This window comes from Arvicanthis niloticus, chromosome 8 (genome assembly GCF_011762505.2).
Source record: "Arvicanthis niloticus isolate mArvNil1 chromosome 8, mArvNil1.pat.X, whole genome shotgun sequence".
NCBI classification, from domain to species: Eukaryota; Metazoa; Chordata; class Mammalia; order Rodentia; family Muridae; genus Arvicanthis; species Arvicanthis niloticus.
In genome coordinates this window covers 26,309,759-26,329,541 of record NC_047665.1, presented here as the reverse complement: position 1 = coordinate 26,329,541, position 19,783 = coordinate 26,309,759, and the positions used below count along the sequence as shown (strand labels likewise).

The 19,783-nt window shown below is 43.1% G+C and overlaps 1 protein-coding gene across 2 annotated transcripts in view; it reads right to left on the bottom strand.

Annotated features, from left to right (window-relative positions):
• The window catches only part of F13a1 (coagulation factor XIII A chain), a 172,978-nt gene that overhangs the window by 29,568 nt on the left and 123,627 nt on the right, over positions 1–19,783 (bottom strand). For both annotated transcript variants that reach the window (XM_076939184.1, XM_034511156.2), the window contains exons 10-12: positions 18,283–18,371; positions 7,858–8,011; positions 224–511 (exon numbers count right to left, since the gene is read on the bottom strand). In XM_076939184.1, coding sequence (XP_076795299.1) covers positions 224–511; positions 7,858–8,011; positions 18,283–18,371 — 531 coding nt within the window. The remainder of the gene's footprint in view (positions 1–223; positions 512–7,857; positions 8,012–18,282; positions 18,372–19,783) is intronic.

The following is a 19,783-nucleotide window of genomic DNA, read 5'->3' as shown; positions in this document are numbered from 1 at the left end:
TCTATTAAATTTTCCAACTTATGGTATTCTAGGCTTAGAAAATTTCAGCATTCATTTCTGTTCAAGAGTCATGAAGATAAGAGGATTGGGTGTTTTCTAGAACTGCCCCCTCAATGTGGCCCCTAACACAGATCTGGTGAGAACAAGAGCTTTGACTGTATTGACAGCAAGACACAGAACCAGGCAACAAGTCCTGGAGAGACCCACACATTAGTTCGCTTACAGGACAAGGGATCCAGTGTCACTTCAAAGGACTCCATCTTGAACTCTTTCTTGGATACCCCAGTGTAGAAGGTGATGTTGCCAGAAAGATAGGCATCGATGGTGTACAGATTGGAGCTATTGTTCTGGAAGGTGATAGTTACTTTGAAGTCCTTTCCCAACACAGCATTTTCCACATCAAAGTTCATGTTCACATCAGACCTTGATTTGACAACACCTTCAGTGTTGAGGGTCTTCTTGGCTCCATACATCAAGGCAGTTTCAAGGGCTAGTCTCTCTTCTTCTTGGCCTAGGAGAGATCCACAGATAATGAAAGGGGAAAGGCAATACACTCCTTGGGGAAGACATTGACCCAAAATGAACTCTGTGCCTCCCTTGCTGACTGATGGCCTCTGAAAGCCAGTCAACCTCTCTCTCATAGAAAGGTAGGCATAACCACTATCACTGGGTCAAAACCAAGTTTCCAGATAGGCAGTGGCAACCCAGGCTGCCAGAATACGTGGTGTCCAGGCAGGATATATCTCTTTGGAAGGCTACTAAGAGGTTTTCACCAGTGGGCTAATCAGGGTCATTATTTCTGGGCTTGGCAGGTGCCAAGTTGCTTTTCTCTCTGAGTCTCTGTCAGGAAGTTAGAATTTAGAGTCATCTAAGCAAAGATTTAGGAGATAGTGGCCTCTTGCTATGCCACCTCCTGTCATAGATTTTTCCATCAGCCACGGACTTTTCTGTACCCAAATATTATGTGTCCCTTCAATCCTTCTCCTATTTAATTCATTCCATTTTCTCTTTCTTGAGATGACTTTCAGGCTGGGATGGGTCCTTCTATGTCCTGCTATACCTCCAGAAGTGCCCAGCAACCTCAAAAGTATACTTTGTCAAGGCACTAGGCTTTGGTCAACTGTTCATCTCCTTCCCAAGGACTCCTGACTTGGACTCATGGATGAAGCTTAACTCAACCTGCTGGAGGTCAACATATTTCCTGAGCTCACGAATGTACTCAGCCTATAACTTTGTTACCTCTAAATTTTCCAGTTGCCTCTCACTGAGCACAAGGATTTGAAGCTCCACCATTGATTGATGCTCTGTCCTGATACAGTAGGATGCTTAGGTATGGTTTGAGCAAAATGGTTTATGGCCAGTTTCTAGAGGGACAGTAGTGGGGATAGAGAGGCAAGAGAGGGAAAGGATCTGCTCCAGGGAGAAAGAAGGAGAGTGGAGAAAGAAAGAGAGGAAGAGAAGGTAAGCACGGTGGTGTGCATCTGTAATCTTTGCACTTGGGAATCTGAGGCAGGAAGATAGTTTAAGGAATAGCCTGAGCTACCTAGTGAGATTCTGCCTCAAAAACCAAGGGCTGGGAATACAGCTCAGTGGAAGAACACTTGTTAGCATGAACAAGGTACTTTTCCATACGCAGCTCTTCAAACACACACACACACACACACACACACACACACACACACACACAAGAGTGAACAAGAGAGAGGGTGGCAGAGACACAGAGAGGGAACATACCAACACTGAGAAAGAGAGAGAAGCAAAGACAGAGACACAGACACAGAGAAAAATAGGAAGAGCAGGAGAGGAAGCAGAGACCTCAGTGTGGCCTCACATGGGGCTGTGCTCAGACCCTGACTACCTGACAAGGTATAGAATAGCAATGCCTCCAAAGTTTGAATAAAGTACTTGGCTGCAGGGGCAGGCTGTTAGAAATACAAAAGATGGATGGCTCTTCTCTTTTCTATCCTAAGCATCTCTCTCGATAGCTTTTTTTCATGGTGGAGGACAGAAATGAAAAGATGCAGACAAATTCTTTGGCTTATGAAAGTAGGTATGAGAATGGCTGGGTGTGGGAAAATCACTTTAAGATAATAACATTCGCTTTTCTAATTGTGCTAATTTAAAGATGTTCTCTTCTACTATACTAAAAATTAAGTCGAATAATTAATAACTAAATTCAATAATGGTGAGGAGGGTAATGGATACTATAAACTGTCACTAAATGCTAATCACATGGCAGGCCATGGGATGCATGCTTGCTTGCAACAGCTCTGCTAAGCCTCATAAAACCACAAGCTAGGCACCATGAATGTTAATATAATGTTAATGTAATATAAGGGTATGTAACATTACAGGGCTGTGTGTGTGTGTGTGTGTGTGTGTGTGTGTGTGTGTGTGTGTTATAAACATCTCTGTCAAGACTGCAAGAGCATACCAGGAACAACAGGTCTAGAACCAGAATTGGCTCTGGCATATGTTTATGAAGCCAATGGAAAAAGACAGGAAGGGAAGGAAGGAGGGAGAGCCCAGCCTGGAAAGTTCAGCAAACTACTTTAGCAGCGATCAACTGGAAAACAGATCCGTGAGAAGCAGAGCATTAACAATTATCACTTTGGATGAAGCCCAAGTATGCATTTAGCCAAAGCACAGGAAGTCCATTGGAGCAGCAAACAAAGAACCAGAGAGAGGCTGCCTTGAGAGAGAGGAACTGAGCTGGTCCAGGTGTGAGAAAGGGGCAATGGGAGGCCTGTGCTCTGAGCAACCTGAGAGGCTGGTCTGACAGCGAAGACTCCATCTTCCTCCTGTCCTGTGAATGAGGCAGTTGCAGGCTAGCAGGCCATTCCAGGCCAGAGAGAATGGCAAGGTTTGTCAGGGCACGAGAGAGTTGTCCTTGCTTTGTAGCAGTTATTATGAGTGTTCTGGTGTCCCAGCACCAGTAAAACGTTATCTAGAGGCAAACTTTGCTTTCTGAACTAGTCCTTTCATGTTGGATGAAGCATCCTCTCATTGTCCTGGCCATAGTCTCAACATCCTCTCTTCCAAAGTTCTCATTACTCTGAGAATGCAGCCCCAGGCCCCAGTCCTCATGCCAAACGAGTTTCCAGTTTTCTTTACTTTTCCTCAGAACAGTACTTGCTCTGTGCTATGTCACCTCCCTCTGGAAACACAGACTCTAGGAGTGCAGGAATACCATCTGTCTTGTGACCTTTGTATCACTAGGACTTAGTCCCTGCAGGCACCGAGGATCTGGAGGAGGGAGGTTTGCAGGTATGCTAATTTCAGCACAAGGCAGAACTTTTGTCTCAATAACTGCTGTAGAGTGTACTCAGCTTAGCTGACCCATGAGAGCACAGCCCTGTGACTACCCCTTTGGTTATGTCACAACTTTGGAGTCCTGGGAACACACATTGGGCTAGGCATCACCACGAAAGTGTCCTTCACTCATGGCTATAGAGGGATAAGTGAAGGGCTGTCGCTTATAGATTTATATGAACTTGTAGATCACAGGTACAAGGATAGACATTGTCATGTGGAACCTGGAGACAGAGACGTGAGACATGAAACACCCTTAGATTGCCTGGGTGGCACAGGAGCCCTCTTTTCAGCACAGTGGGTAAAGACAAGAAGGCATGCAAGAGTGTGGCTACTTGGGGACAGTGGCAGCTGCTCATCTGGTGGCTGTATGTGGCAGCTGTGGATGATCAGGTGGTACAGCAAGAAGACCAAAAAGTCAGCTAGTGAGGCTTTCGGGGTTATTCCTGGATCGTTCTGAAGGTACCGAGAAGGCTATTTTCTCTGCTTTGATGGGCTCAAGATTACATGTCACAGAGTAGCACTTTCATGGAGACAAAGGTTTACACTCAGGAGGGGTTTGTAAGCTCGGCTAATTTTCCAGGCAAAAATGTAGTCTAAAATACCCAAGCACTATGGTAGCAGTGCTAACATTACTATTAGAAGGTGAAACTAACTCATACTGGACCCTCCTCATGCATACTGGACCCTTATCATGTGCCAGGCTCTGTATTAAGGTTTTCTACACAGGGTGCTGTTTTAGTCTCAATTATGGCTGTGAAGCCAGAGAGAAGAGATGCCCTTGAGGGCTGCTTCAGACGGGGATTCGCTACCTAATTCTGTGGTAGTTAAATGTGGGTGCATAATGGTTGTATTCACTGGGGTAGAAAGTGAAGAATGAGTGGGCAGGCCAGGGGAGTGGAGAGAAGGAGGAGGGAGTAGACTTTGTGACGATTCAGCTTCAGGTTTTTGTGTCATACATAAGGCCTGGGGTGAGATGCTGATTTGGGAATGGTCACTACATCTGTGAGAGTCAACCACAGCTATCCAGGAAGAGTATAAATTTGGTAGGCATGGGGTCCATGGAGGATAGCCAGAATCAAGGGGCATTTGGAGTGAACTGGAGAAAGGTAAGCCTAGTGAGTGCTGCAGTAAACACAACAGGGGTTAGGTGTGGTGGAGAGAGGAGGGTGCTGTTATAGAAGGAAGAGAAGGATGTCAAGAAAGGGCTGAACATCATCAGGAAGTTAGGTAACCAGGATGGTACCTGCAGACACTGATCCCACATGATTCTGTGCAGTTAAGAGTGTTCTGTTTCACTTCAAGCCTGTTCTGTTTGCAGATAGGGTCCATTGGAGAGGAAGGAACAGACAAGATATGTATAATTCCACACCCTTCTCCCCGGGTCTCTCAAGATGTCGGTCGGCAGATGCACAGAATGGGCATGTGTACTAAGTGATACAATGTTGCAAATGGTTTTGTTGGAAGAAATCATCTGAACATAGGAGATGCCTAAGTGCTTTTTGGAGGAAGAGAAAGAGTTAAGGAGGGAGGGAGGGAGGCAGAGAGAGAAAGAGAAAAAGAGAGAGGTGAGAGGGAAGGATGGAGGGAGGGAGAAAGAGAGAAGCAATAGCAGAGTAATGGATGCAGTAGAGTTAAGAGGGAACATGTCCAGACACTGTCATAAAAAGAGGACATATTGCCTCAGAACATTTTCAGAATTCTGGTTTTCAAAGCTTTAACATTTCTTAATCTTATATTTTGAAAAAAAAAAAGTTAAAACTGGTATTAAGTTTTAGCTGAAGTGAAAAATAATCTCTCCACAATTTAACAGTTTGTCAGTTCATCCCTGCATCTTGTATAGTTTCTTTTCTGTCCTCATTCATCTCCACATTTTAGTATCCATCCTCAGAATATGTAGATTCAGAGAAGTTACAAGAAATGCACCCTGAGACCCAGAGTGGCAAATCCATAGCCAGGAGCAGTTACTGCTGGCATTTATTGTATACTTGGAGCAGACATCAATAATCAATCTCTTTCCCCACTACATGCTGATGGAGTCCCAAGAGTCTCAGAATAGCACTCCACTGGGCTATTTGCTCAGTTAGAATGTGGTGTATGTGTGTCATCTTTGATCAAGAGATGAGTTCTCCACTTGGGATCAAATCTTAGCCCAGAAGGTGGTCGAAATGTCTCTCACAACTAATCACATGTATCAGGAGTTCTAGTTGGTTCAAAACATATACCACCCTATCCCCGAGTCTCATCTTCTTGCTAAGGAGTAGGACCACGGACCTCAGTAGCTTTCCTCATGATGAGCTGAACAATGTGTTTTAACACTTGTATATCACAGGCCAATCCTCAGTTTCTCTTTCACAGGTGTGTGTCTTCCTCTTTTAATGGCTAATCCTGCCCCATTCCTATCTGGCCTCCACGGTCACCTCTGGGGCTGACAGTTAATGGTAGCTGCGCTCTGCTGGCTGCTCTCACCTCTCTTCAGTGTTGCTCACTGCTGCCCCTCTCTCGCATCGGATCCTAAGGCTAAGCACTGCTCACAGGAATGGTGCACTCACCTCTCATCCACCACGCATTCGCTATGATCTCATCAGTGGAAAAGAAAAGCAGTTCTCACCACCATTCTGCTTTACCCGTTTTCCCAAAGAACTCTTTCCCCATACCACCCAAAATTCTTATTTATTCTTTGGCCTAATAGGAGTTTTGGTGGTGCTGGGACTCAGACAAGGCAAATGCTTTTCTACTGAGCTCAGACTCAAGGTTTCAGTCACACTGAACACCGTAGGTTCCAATTCAGTGTGTTGAATAAATGGATACATCATGACCTCATGGCATTAAGGGGGCCAGTTTATCAGAATGAGAACAAATGAATTGTTTTGTTCATTCTGCTCGGATATCAACATGGTATGGACACGGTTTGTGTCCTGAGTATTGTGAGCATTTCAGGGCCCTTTCTGGTTGCTTGTTCTCTGCACCTGAGTCATCTGTCCATGCCATGTCATAGTACCTCCCTTCTGGCATGACTGGACTGGACTCTGCTTTCCTCCACAGAAAGCACACAGCACGGGTGTGGTGTCCCCAGCCTCATGTGGGGTGAGTGTGCTCCAGGGTTAAAAGCAGGCTGTTGAAGTGGCCGCTGTGGAACCAGCTAGTTTCTTCCCCATCCTCTAAGGAGTTTCCCCTTTGCTTTCCAAATCTTTTTCTTTGCATCTCTGTAAGAGAAGGCATCCCTTACTTGCTTGGTTTTATTATGTTTATATCATTTTTTAACTTTCCTTCTAGAGAAAAGTCAAAACACCGAGGAGGGAGAGATGTTTTTCTTTTGTGTGTTTCTATCCTGCAGTGGATGGTTGCCAAAAGCAGAGACAGAACCATTTCAGAAAAACAGGAAAGAGTCACGAGTTCAGATGACAAAAATTCTAACCTTCAACCCTGCACACCTGTCTCCGTCCAGTAGGCTTTGTCTTTATAATGCAAAGCACCTTGGTAACTAAGAGCAAGAAGGCAGCAGAAAACGTTTAACACCCCCCCACACACACACACACATTAGCACTTCAGGAATGGCAATGAGTATTTAGTATATGCTAATTGGTCATAATCTTTACTCATTCACTAAAATAAATGCCACTCTTAAGAATTTCTGGAGGTGAACAATTTCCAAAAGATATTGTGTCTTTCTGCTCTCAAGACAGCTAGCATCCTTGAGCAGCTGGATGGGTATTTTAAGCTAGAAGGGGTATTGAGGTCTGTGGTACCCTTAACCTCTAGAACTGTTTCACATTTCCTGTCTTTGGCTATGGTTCTATTTCCTGAAACTCCAGTCTAATTTCTTTAAATGAGGTCCTTCCCACTCTTCATTTCTTTGGGCTCTTTTGATAAGACTCAATGTGTTTCCCTGTTCCCACAGCCTTCACTTAAAATGGTCCTACTTTTTGTGTGGGGACAGAAACAGTGTCCTGTTCACTGCTAGGATTGTGGGGACAGTACTGCTTTAGATGTAACTGAACACAATAGTACCATTTGAAAAGTACTCTACAATAAAAGTTACCAGCCCCTCACCATAGCATTACTTTGTAATTGAAACTAGCTTACAGTTAAGATGGCACAATCTTAACAATCTATCCTATATATCAGAAAGTTTCCATGACAACCCAATGGAACACTGTGTTAAAAATAATCCATAGATTACTTAGCAAATATGAAGTAGTGACTTAAGTTTCTATTATGTAACTAAGTTGAAATAATGCAGATAGTATGTTCTAATGGGATTACTTAAATTAAGGTTCATATAAGCAAGAATACATTCTAGTCTCCTGAAATAGAATTAGAAATAAACTCACTTCACAAGCCAAGGGAAAGGGAATTTTGCTCAAAACAAGCAAGAAAAATAATGAAGAAGTGTGGGTGTCTGCTGCTTGTGAGAGTTTATGTTTCTGCCCTTAATGTCAGATGCTGCTGATGCCAGGGCATTCTCTGGAACATATTTCATCTTGACAGTGAAAAAGTACTAAGTGGAATTGGGAAAAAATACATTTGGCTGTAGTAAATTACCTTCTTGAAATTTGTAAGTATCCGTGATATCCTGCATGCCATCTCCTCCAATTTGTTTGGTCACAATTAGCTTCCCAATATGGGTGGCATCCACGGCTTCCACCACGTGAGTGCCATCTTTCTTAGCTGTAATGTAAACAAGATCACTGTTGACCTGGAAACAGAAGAGGAGAGCATTAACCATCGCCAAATGTTTTTGTTTTTAATTGCAGTCTTCGCAATCGCTAAAACATGTAATTAACATGGATGCTACTCAGTGGGTGACTAGGTAAACAAATGTGGTACACATAGACAAGGATACTATTTAGCCATAAAAATGCACAAAACCCTATCATTTGTAGCAGTGGAGTGCAGGTCCTGCTGGAAGATATAATGCTAAGTGAAATAAGCCAGATACAGAAAGGCAAATACTACACCTTCTCACTTGTGGAAACTGAAACATTGGCTTTGAAGAAGAGAAGAATAGAACAGGGTTACTAGAGACGAGGAAACGAAGAGGAAGGCATGGAAAAGTTCAGTCGGGGGCACCAACATTCAGTCAGAGAGAAGAAACACCTTCCAGATTTTCTACGGCTCTGGTTAATACAATCTGTGTTGTATATTATAATGTTGAGAAGAATATTAAAGCTCCCAACACATAAACTGATTGATGAACAGGGATTATTGTCATCATTTGTCATCACACACTGTCATCTCAAACCACACACAGTTGTACAAATACCATGGCTCAGTTAGGAAACAAACAAAACAACAACAACAACAACAACAACAACAACAACAACAACAACAACAAAACCAAAGCAAATTTCTCATCTCCAAAATTTTTAATGTTTCATGTTGTAGAAATCCAGAGCATAGAATTGTTGTGCTCCCTTCTTTAACAGTAGTAAAGCCACTGGACAAGCTCTTTTTAAAAACATTCTGGGGCTAGAGTTTATGATTCTTCCCATAAAGGTTCTTCCCTGACCACCTGAGTAGGACAGAACCGAAATCACAGAGTTCTCTCATTGCCATATACATGTCATAGCATGCATGTACCTCATCTCAACAGACACACAGACAGACACAGACACACACACACAGACACATGCAAACACAGACACAGGCAGACATAGACACACATACAGATACAGACACACACACAGACACATTTAGACACAGACACACATACAGACACACACAGACACATGCACATGTACACACAGGCACACCAATAAAAGTAAAGATGCTTTAAAACTTATGAACGGGAATGCACTTTGGATCACTCATAATCCAAGGAAGAACTTCTGAGGCAGGCACATTATCAGTGAACATTTGGTTTTTTTTTTTGTTTTTTTTTTTTTTTTTCCTTTCTCTTCCTGTTAAATTCAACCCTGTTTGGGAAAACTGGAAGCATCTGGTTTATTCCTTGCCTTTCTGGACCCTGCTAAGTTAGTGAAGGCTGTGAAACCTACTTGTAGAAGGGAAAAAAGTCAGCTGGATGACTACCTGGAAAGAATTCCAACCTAACTGCTACAAAAGGAAAGAGGAACATAGGAGAGTCTGCCTCCCTTTCTCCGTTAGATGTCTTCGTTGGGAGTGACATACTGCTTGGAGCTGTTGACTGCCTGGGGCAGAAAAGCTTGGTCATCCATGAGAGGCTGGCAGAGAGGACAGAGGCTTACAAGCCCAAAAAGTCATTCAAAGGGACTGATCTTGGACTGCCCACTTCAGGGTTTCTTACATAAGAAAAAACCCTGTTGGTTTCAGTCATATTAACAGTGTCAATTGTAGCAAGATGTACTTTAGTTGAAATACATAATTAAGCCATCTAGGAGGAATTCAGACAATTCCTGGTGTTTCAGCATATAAAGGAGACTGTAGAAATTTGAGACAGTGCCTTGGGACGAAGCAGAACCCATGCTCTTCCAAGGTTCTGTGTCCCTGTTGTGCTCTCTAGAGGCAGTGCTAAGGTGATTCCATGGGTCCCTACTATGGGGCATATACACCCCATTTTGTAGTTCTATGTATTATCAGGGGGTCAGCAACACTGCCAATGGTCATTGGTATCTGCTTTTCCAGCCCTCTCCCAGCTTAGCTCCTCTTCCTTTAAGTGAGATAATAAAAGTGCCTTCCTCACAGGATTACTGGCAAAATTAAATGAAATAAATGCATGTGAACTACTTACCATCGTGCCTGGCATAGAGGTAACACTCAGTAAATGTTATCAATAATTATGTATTATTTAATAGCTTTCTCAGATAGCATCCAAAGTGCCAGAGCCCTAATGTTGAACAAAATAGATCTGGTCCTTCCATTACAGAGTTGACATAGTGAGAGGGAAGATTTAGGGAGTCAGAATCACCTAGGGGAACTTGAAAAACAAGTAGATATCTGATTAAAGAGGCTTGGGTATGGTTCTAAATACATTATATTTTAAAAATGGTCTCAGATGATCCTAATGAATACCCAGGCCTGAGAAATTCTGGTATCCAGGACTCTAAGCACAGTGATAACTCCAAGACTCTTTGCTGGTACATAGACTAGTGTGGAGATGGGCAAAGAGTAACATGTTTAGATGTGCAAGGTGCATAGGAGTCAATGAGCTGAAGAAAGAGGGAAGGAAAGAGGAAAGTGGGCAGGTGCAAGACCCCTCAAGGTCCAGAGAGAGTAGCTGTGGGAAGCCTGAGCTCCAATGCTGGGTGTGGACCTGCAGGAAGCCCTGTTAATCACTGTGAACTTCAGATATGGCTTCTGTAACATGAAAATCCATCACTCTTGTCTTGCTAGTTTCATAGGAATCTTTTTGTCCAGAGTGGGATAAGATCTATGTGAACATGACCTAAAAATTTCCTAACTGACTTAAACGGACATGGCCATTATGGAATAAAGGTGAGAATGTAATGATATACTCCTAACTTTAAAACGTGGGGTTAAAGAGAACAACTTTCCATACTACCTCATAAAATGTTCTGAATTCACACGACTCTGGCTCTGCTAAGGGAAGTGTAGTGAACACCGGGTAAAGGCCCATAGTGTTTCAAGACATCTTTTCAGTGACAATGGAAGCCCCAAACATCAATCTCCAAAGTATGTATTTGCTAAGGATGTCAGCACCAAGACTCATCAGAGCAAGTAAAGTTTTGTGGGCTGGTGTCTGGGAGCTATTGGAGAGGTACAGTCCCTGAGCCCATCCTCAGCTCATTCTCTCCATCTTGACGTTGGTTGCTCCACAGCCTTTTCCCTCTACCTTTCACTTTGGTCAAGACCTTGTCCCTTTGACCTTCACTTCGGCCTAGTCGTCCATGGCTAGTCCTAATACTTGGACCCAGGCTAGCCCATGACCCCACCCCCTTGAATTTTGTCCTGAGATGGTCCTAACCCCTTGAACTTCATTGTATACGTCTTCTCCCACCTAGGCACCACCAAGCTTGGGGCTTGATGGAAAGAAAGACTGAGATGGGACACCTGAAAGCAGAGCAAGAAAGGACAGACAATCACCTAAGAAACATTTCTTCTTTGGGGGTGTTTCAATGAACTTCCTCAGAATGCTAATATTCCTTTTGTAGGAGGCAAAATAGGCATGATGGCTGTTTCCCTACATTCAAGCTCTCAGAACAGTGAGGATAAGCAATCTCCTCAATCCCAACCCTCCCCACAGCTTAGTTTCTCAGGAAGATAAGGCTAAATGTGAAGTGATGCAGTCCTGGACTCTGCTCACCTATGGCTGAAGAAACTTACAGAGCTGAATCCCCAGGTCAACACTGTCCCTTGTGGGAAGAGGAGAGGAGTGACAAGAGGCTGAGATAGTATTTCTTCGTGTGTACTCGAGACAGAGGCAAAGTGACATCAGCATGCTTTCAGTCCAACCGCTGGGGCATTTGCTTCTATATCCATGTTTAAAGATGAACAATCTAGGTGCTCAAAAAGGTGCAGGTGATAGGCCCAAGCTGCAGCCAACTGCCTAGGCTACAGCAGTGGTTATGCATAGGTACCCTGCAATAAATGACTTGCAGCTGTGCTACTTCCTCTGACCATGGGATAGATAATGACTTTGACTGAAGGGTTAGTATATAGATTGGTACTACTTGTGCAGTATAGCATAGTGTATTAGTATAGTACAGTACGGTACAGTATAGTATAGTATTGTATACTGTAGTGGTTTTCAACTTGTGGGTTGTGACCTCTTTGGAAGTCTAGTATCAGATATTCTGCATATCATATATTTACATTACAATTCATAACAGTAGCAAAACTACAGTTACGAAGTAGCAATGAAATAATTTTATGGTTGGGGGGTCATTACAACATGAAGAACTACTGTATTAAAGGGTCTCGGTATTAGAAAGGCTGAGAACCACATAAGATTTGATGTTTGTTTTTAATAATTATTTATTTTTGTGTATCAGGAGGGCCATCTGTATAGATCAGAGATGCTTGCAAGAGTCTGCTCTCTCCTTCCACTGTGTAGTTTCAGGAATTGAACTCCTGTTATCAGGCTTGGTAGCAGGCATCTTTACTCACCAAACCATCCTGCCAGTGCCTGTTGTTTATTTTTGTTTATTTTTGATGTTTATTTTTGATTACCCTGTGTACCTCAGCTCGGCCTGGCATTCACTATGTAGCCCTGGCTGGCTTCTGATTTGGTCTTAGCCTCCAAAGGGCTGGAATTACAGGTGTGTACTTAAACTTGGTGTATGAATCTTCTGTATTTGTGGGCTGTCTTTTGTTTGTTTTGAATGGAAATCAAACTTAGTGAACACCTAAGTCTATGGCTACATAGAGCCAGGCATCCTGCCATGACTGCTGGCATTGTCTTCACATCATAGCACTCTTGCCTCTGGTCAGACATGGTGTTTTCTGTACAGGTTGTGTTGTTTGTCAGGTCCTGGGGGCTCAAGGAGATAGGCTGGAACCTCAGTAGGTCAGAAGATGTCTGCAAATTTGTTGCTGGCACCCACAGCATGGTGTACTCCATGTTCTTTGTTACTGGGTATGGAGATGACTTTTCAAGTTCAAGACCCCAGGATAAAGTCTCTTTGCTTTGTGCATTTATCTATAGAAACAACCTTGCTACAGGCTACAGAGAAAGCATTGATTCCCCTAAAGCATATGGAGGACCTGGATTCCTGCTTAGCCAGGTACCTCCTGACACAACTGCCAAACACTCACCCTGTACTTGACATTTGTAGTTTGTGATTATGGGAGGCTGGGCCTGCTGTGGATGCTCTCTGCAGTGTCATACATGTTCCTTGTTCGCCACAAAAACTCCTAGCATAAGATGCAGCTGGGACCTTATCTCCAAGATAATGTTTATATCAGTGTTCTCTGTTTATTGTATGTCTGTAAATATGTATGCTTGTATGTATGTATGTTTGTATGCATGTATGCGTGTATATATGTTTGTATGTGTGTATATATGCATGTATGTGTTATGTATGTATATATGTATATATGCATGTTTGTATGTATATATGTATTATGTATGTATACATGTATTTGTGTTTGTATGTACATATATATGTATTCATTCATTGCAGCAGATATTGCTCCTAGTGATGAGAATGCAGAGAATCTGTACAGAGATTCTATCCCAGGTATATGTGCACATGCATGAGTGTGTGTGTGTGTGTGTGTGTGTGTGTGTGTGTGTGTGTGTGCATTTGCATGTGTATGTAAGCCTTATTGAAGAGGGGACAACAGGGATATGAAGTAAACAGCACATGAAACCTCAACTGATTAATTTCTCACCAAAGGGAGAGAGAGTAATGGGGGTGGGGCACTTCCTTTGGAGAAACACTGACACAGGAAGAGAAAGAGCAAGAAGCCCAGTAGAGCTAGAGGGAAATGAACAAAGTATGGGTGGGAGAGAACCCAGGGGCTAGACCACACAGCACTCATCAAAATTCATGTTCAGTTTAAATGAAAGATGATAGGAATCCATTGGAAGGTTCATTTTAATTGACAGCTCAAAGAGTGATTCTGACTGACTCTTGGGGGACAGAAGGATGAGGGGGAGAGTGAGGTAAGCTGGGAGGCTGCATCACAGAGCTCAGTACAGGCAGAGCTCAGAGGCTAGTGCTGGGGGATTGTGAGACGGACTGGACTTCAGACACCTTTGAAGACGTTCCTGGAAAAAATGTGAGGAAGGTTAAGAAGATAAGTCAAAGTAATCCTTGAATTTTATGAATTATTTGAATGAATGGATAAATTGTATTTGATCCAAATAGGAGATACTTATAAAACAGATTTACTCTGAGAAAGCAATGATAGGCTTGAGATGAGAACAGTTCCCAGAAGCATCTGTAAGGCTGCCATAGAGAATTGATGGTACAGAGCCAGAGAGGCAGAGCTCTGGAGAGGGAGTCACTGTGGTCCAAAAAACCCATCACTGTTACCGAAAAGGTCACCTGACCTGGAGTGTGTGTGTTCATGAATGTGTGTAATGTGTTGTTTGTGTATATGCTGTATGTATGTTTGAGACCTACAAGTGTACATGCGTGTGTATAGTATGTGTGTGTAAACCATGCTTGTGCCATGCATGCATGCTTGTGTGCATGTATGTATCTCTGTGTGTTTGTGGTATGTGAAAAGTGTGTGTGAGAGAGACTCACACAGCTGTTTATATATTTATGTGCATCTCTGTATGTGTGTGTCCATTTGCAATGAGGTGGTATAAAGAAAGCAGCAGAGTTCATTGGATACAGTTAAGGCAGAAGAGAATGATCTTTCCCATGAAGCAGTTCTTTACTGAGGACCACTGAGCAGGTGAACATAGAAACATAAAAGCATTCAATTCTGTACTTATCTCTTTAGAAGCCCTGAGCCATGGTGTGTTAGGGAATGAAGGGGCACCTGGATCCTTTTGGACCTACAGGAACTCAACAATGTGAAGAAGGCATGTGGAAGGAGGGGCACAGAATCCCAGGTATGGATGCCCGACATGCTTCCTCCTGTCCCTTTCTACAAAAAGTGAGAGAGAAGAAAGGGGCCATTTTCCATGTATCTTTCCCCTTTCAGATTCTATTATATTTCAGATACCAAGGAAAGTTCCGGAAAAGCTGACAATTAATCAATGAGCTGGATGGTCTGGAAGCTGGTGAGAAATGGCTGGGAAGTCAGCGTGCTGAGAAGCAAGAGCAGGCAAGCCACCTGCTGACATCCCTCAGGTAGGAAGAGGAAGGATGACACACAGGTAGAGAGAGGGAGGGAGGGTTCATCAGCCTCAACCTGAGTCACTGAGACTCTGTTGCTAAAATCTCCTGCTCACCCCTATGGGGTCCTAGCAAGCACATCTTGAGAGAAAGTACCTCATATGCTTTCAGGCAGCTCATACATCTCGGACGAATAGCTTGGACCTGGGGTTCAGCCCAAGCTAAGGCAACAGCCTGCACAGCAAAGAAGCCTCTGCAGCAGTGAGGAAGGAGCAATTATCTGTGTAGCCTGATGACATTCCTAACACCCTGATCTATATTTAATAACAGCAAAAAGTGCTTGCATTAACAGCTATTAGGACCTTCCCTACTGCAAGGAGGGCCATCCTCTCCCCTTCTCTCTAGCAATAAAGCACAATAAAAGTATAAAAAAGAAAGCTTCATGGGTTTCATAGCAATCTCCCATTAAGAGATTCTCAGAGTGTCATAAACTGTCAGATGACAGCAGGGGAGGTTTGTACAGATTTTCAAATCTCGAAATGAAATCAAATGGATAAAACTCCAAGCACTGTAAGGCTGGTCTCTGGAGGCTTCTAGAGGCTTCTAGAAACCGCAATGGCAGATAGAGTGCACTCCTTCTGTGGATTTTATATCTGTGGTTTCTGCTGTCTAAATGCTGACACTCGCCACCCACGTACCTCTCAATACTATCCCTTCTTTCCTGGTGACTGCCATTTGCCTAGCTCAGGTTTGTTATCGTTTGAATGGGAGTATGCCTCACAGAATCATGTGTTTGAACATGTGGTTCCCAGCTGGCAGCCCTATTTGGAGAGGCTGTGGAACCTTTAAGAGAGCTGGGGTCTAGCTGGAGGAAGTGAGTTGCTCAGGGTAGGCCAACCCTACTACCAGTAGACTTCCTGAGGTAAGGTAGCCAACTGCTTCATGCTCCTGCCTCAGCTGCCATTCCTTCCCCTTCACAAAGGGGAAGGAATCACCTAGCCTAAATATAATCACTAGCCTAAATATAATCATACTTCCCTTAAGATATTTTTGCAAGTTGTGTGTTTGTTTGTTCCTTAGAGTGACATAAAGCCTTTTTCATCTCTGTCATAGAGAGACAATCCAAGCTCTCTGGTAGGTCTTTTAACTTCAGTGACAGTTCCACCCAGCCCATGTTCCACAGGCTATCAGCATCCTGGCTGATTCCTCTTGGCACAGATAACTATCCCTAGCTTACAGAAAAAAAGGACTGACTTCCCAGGATGTGAAGGTCTCCACATGGACGTTCTTTAGCCTTTACCTTTATTTGACACCCTGATACATCAATAGTGTGCTGTTGAGTTTGTACCACTGTTAGCTGACCACACTAAGCACTTGGATGTTTAGGTCAACCCCTCCCCTCTGCTGGAAATTCCTTTTTTTTTTTTCTGTTTATTTAATGTGTGCAGTGTGTTGTGCTTATAGAGGTCAAAAGACAACTTGTAAGGAATTGGTTCTTGCTCTGTGGGCCCCAGAGACTGATCTCACACTATCAGGTTTGGCAGTGAATGATTTTATTCACTGGACCATCTCACTAGGCTCTTTTGACTTCTTCCTAATCTCCTTGGTCTGAGGAACCATTGCTCCTTCCCCTGTAAGCTCACAGCACTCTGCTCTTAGAACCATGGTCATATCAAAAGGCAAATACTCTTTGGCTTTTGATAAGATTACATATTGATTAAACTCATTGTATATAGAAGATTTAATAAGCTGAAAATACACTTCTTATACCTCCCTTACAGGACATCTTAGCTGAGTGACAGGGCACACTGTAGGTGTCTGTTATTTTCCCTATGATTATGGGGCTGACTGGGAGTGGCAACTTCCTGCCACCCAGTGTCACCTGAGAGGATCTGACCATGTATGATTATCCCAGGAAGAGATCCTAATCCAAAATTCAAAGTGTCATTTCTAATGAATTTGTACCATTGCTTTGCACCATTACAATGTTTAGAGGTTTTAAGTGGAGATATCACGGGTCAGGGGCCATCTGTATTTGCACAGGGAATCATGTTTACCAAGCTACTTCCTGACTTAGAGTAATAGGGTGTGTACTATCCTTCAGTTTCTGGCTCTATTTTCTCAGTGAATGCATCTCCATGCATGAATGCAATCTTATGTTGACTATATTGTCAATATAGTAGCTACACGTGTTCTTGGTATTGCCACATTTCACTACTGCTGTGTGACTAGATTTACTGACATATTCCCACCCAAGGATTATACACCCCAAGGACCTGGACCTCAGAGCTCCGCATAGCTTTCCCTGGTGTGAGCTAAACAAAAGATACTTATTCCTTCTGGAGTGACAGCCAGGCTAAACTCAAGTGCCCACTCGGTTTCAGAATTCAGCACATCTCTTTATGAGCTTACATTACTGGGGAAAGGATATTAGTCTGTCTGCTTTTCTTTGCCTTGATTTTCTTTTGGTTCAATGGGGAGAGTGGCAATACTCATTTAAAAAGGATTGCTATGAGCATCAAATGGAAGATGAAGTGATTGTACAGCAAGAGCTGGATACGGAAGTGGTACCATTCTGGTGCTGATTGCTCTAAGTATACCTCAAGAGAGTTCTGCATCTCAGCCTTTAATACCCCCACTCCCACCCCAAGAGACTCCCCAGTCTTCTCTTTTACCTGATGTCTCTCACCTTGATTTAATTAACTGCTTCCTGTCCTTCTAGCTCCTACCCTATTTTTCTGGAATCTTAGACCCTTTACTTAACATCTTTATCAACCCATTAAGTGGCCAAAATTTCTCTACTTGAATAGCACTTTATACCTTTCCTTCTCTTTTTGGCTGCTACTGGTGCTGTTGTTGCTGCTGCTGCTGGTAGTGTGTATATTGATTTATGTGTACTGATGGGTCAGTCTTAGATGGGAGTTACATACTCTGAAACTTTCACACATAAACCACTTTTTACCAAGTTTAAATTGGGTAAAAATGAAATCCAGTTCATCATTTAATGTCTTCAGAACTATCCATGTCAGTTCCTAGGTGCCCAGAACTAAACCCAGATTTGCAAATCTCTTGCTTTTAGTAGAAATACAACTTCAAAACTTCAAGACAGGAAAGTGTTAAGTAGAAATTGCATTTAGCATTTTAAAAAACCCGAGGCTGGAAGAATGTCTGGTTGACAGGAAGCATACACGATGTACCTGGGAAATTGAGAAGTAGCAACCTGGTGTCTAACTCTTTGATGTGTTAAGAGATGGTGGTGGAAAATGGCACTTGCCTCCAGCTTTCCACTTACCTCTGCAAACACAAATGGGGCATCAAACTGGAAGCAGACATGGCCATGCTTAACGGCTTGGACGGAGGCAGGGCCACATCGGTACATGCCTGTAGCACACAACAAAGAGGAAGGCAATGTGAATTTGTAGTTTCCAATTCTTCCCATCCATGAGACAGCACACAGCACTTAGGCAGTCCTACAGACACCAGTACTCCCCAGCTTCACCACTGACTTTGCCTAAATGCTTCCATTGGCTACAGGAGATAGATGACCAATGTGTATCGTCAAAAGGGTTCTATTAGAAAGGTCAATCCAATCCTGGATATGAAGGCCAGGAAAAGAATATGGGGGCAATAGTATTTGTAATTCTGTTCTGCTGACTACAACGCTATGCACTAAGCTATGTATGTATCCCCCCTTCAACTGGTACCTATCCTGTTTTATGAGTGTGTGTGTGTGTGTGTGTGTGTGTGTGTGTGTGTGTGTGTGTCTGCCTGTCTGTCTGTCTGTCTGTCTGTCAACTTGACATAAGCTAGAGTCATTTGTGAGAGGAAAACCTCAGCTGGGAAAATGCCTCTATTGGCTGACCCATGGGCAAGTCAGTGGGGGCATTTTCTTGATCAGTGATTGATGTCAGAACACTGAGTCCACTGTAGGTGGTACCATCCCTAGGCAGTTGGCTCTGGGTTATATAAGAAAAGAGACTGAGCAAGCTACCTCGAGCACCTACCCTGACTTCCCTTTATGATGGACTATAACTGTGAGCTGGAAATGATCTTCCCCTCTTTAAGTTGCTTTTCATTATGGTGTTTATCACAGCATCGGAAGTATAACTTGGACCAGATCCGATACCTCCTCAATAGTTGTATTGACCTTGTTTTGACTATTGTTTTGTTTACAATGATTGTCAGGCTTGGACACTAACCATGTCCATTAGCTAATGATCCTTATTTAACAATTCAGCGTGGCCATGTCTATGTTTCTAAAATCCATTAAACTTTAGCCATCCAAGAACTCTTTCTGAGATCAGCTGATATTAGTTCCCCTTGAGTCTCCTCAAACTCTACAGTCCAGCTAGCATGACACTTTCCCCATAAAAGCCAGTATCACAGCATGGTGTCATCATGGCTATAGACTGAATCCTTCTGTATCTATGAAGAGGTATGACATCACCATCTTGGACCAACACCAGAGAACAGAGATGAATGTGCCTGGGGTCTACAGTCCCTTGATGTGTATCATTGTGTTAAAAAGAGTGTGATTCTAGAGAAGTCTGGGGTTGGTCACAATTGCTGCTGATTACTGAGGTAGGAAACTTAGAAGACGAATATCTACCCATTCAGGTTTAGAAACTGAACATCAGGAGGCATCAGGCTTTAAAGGAACGTCAATTTAATGGGTGATTTATAATTATTTTCAATGTCTTTATTTTCTCTCTAGTCTTTACCATCTCATCACTGTGAATCAGGGAGGGCTGAAGTTTATTTTATAGCCCTAGTAAAAATGCTTACCCAGATAT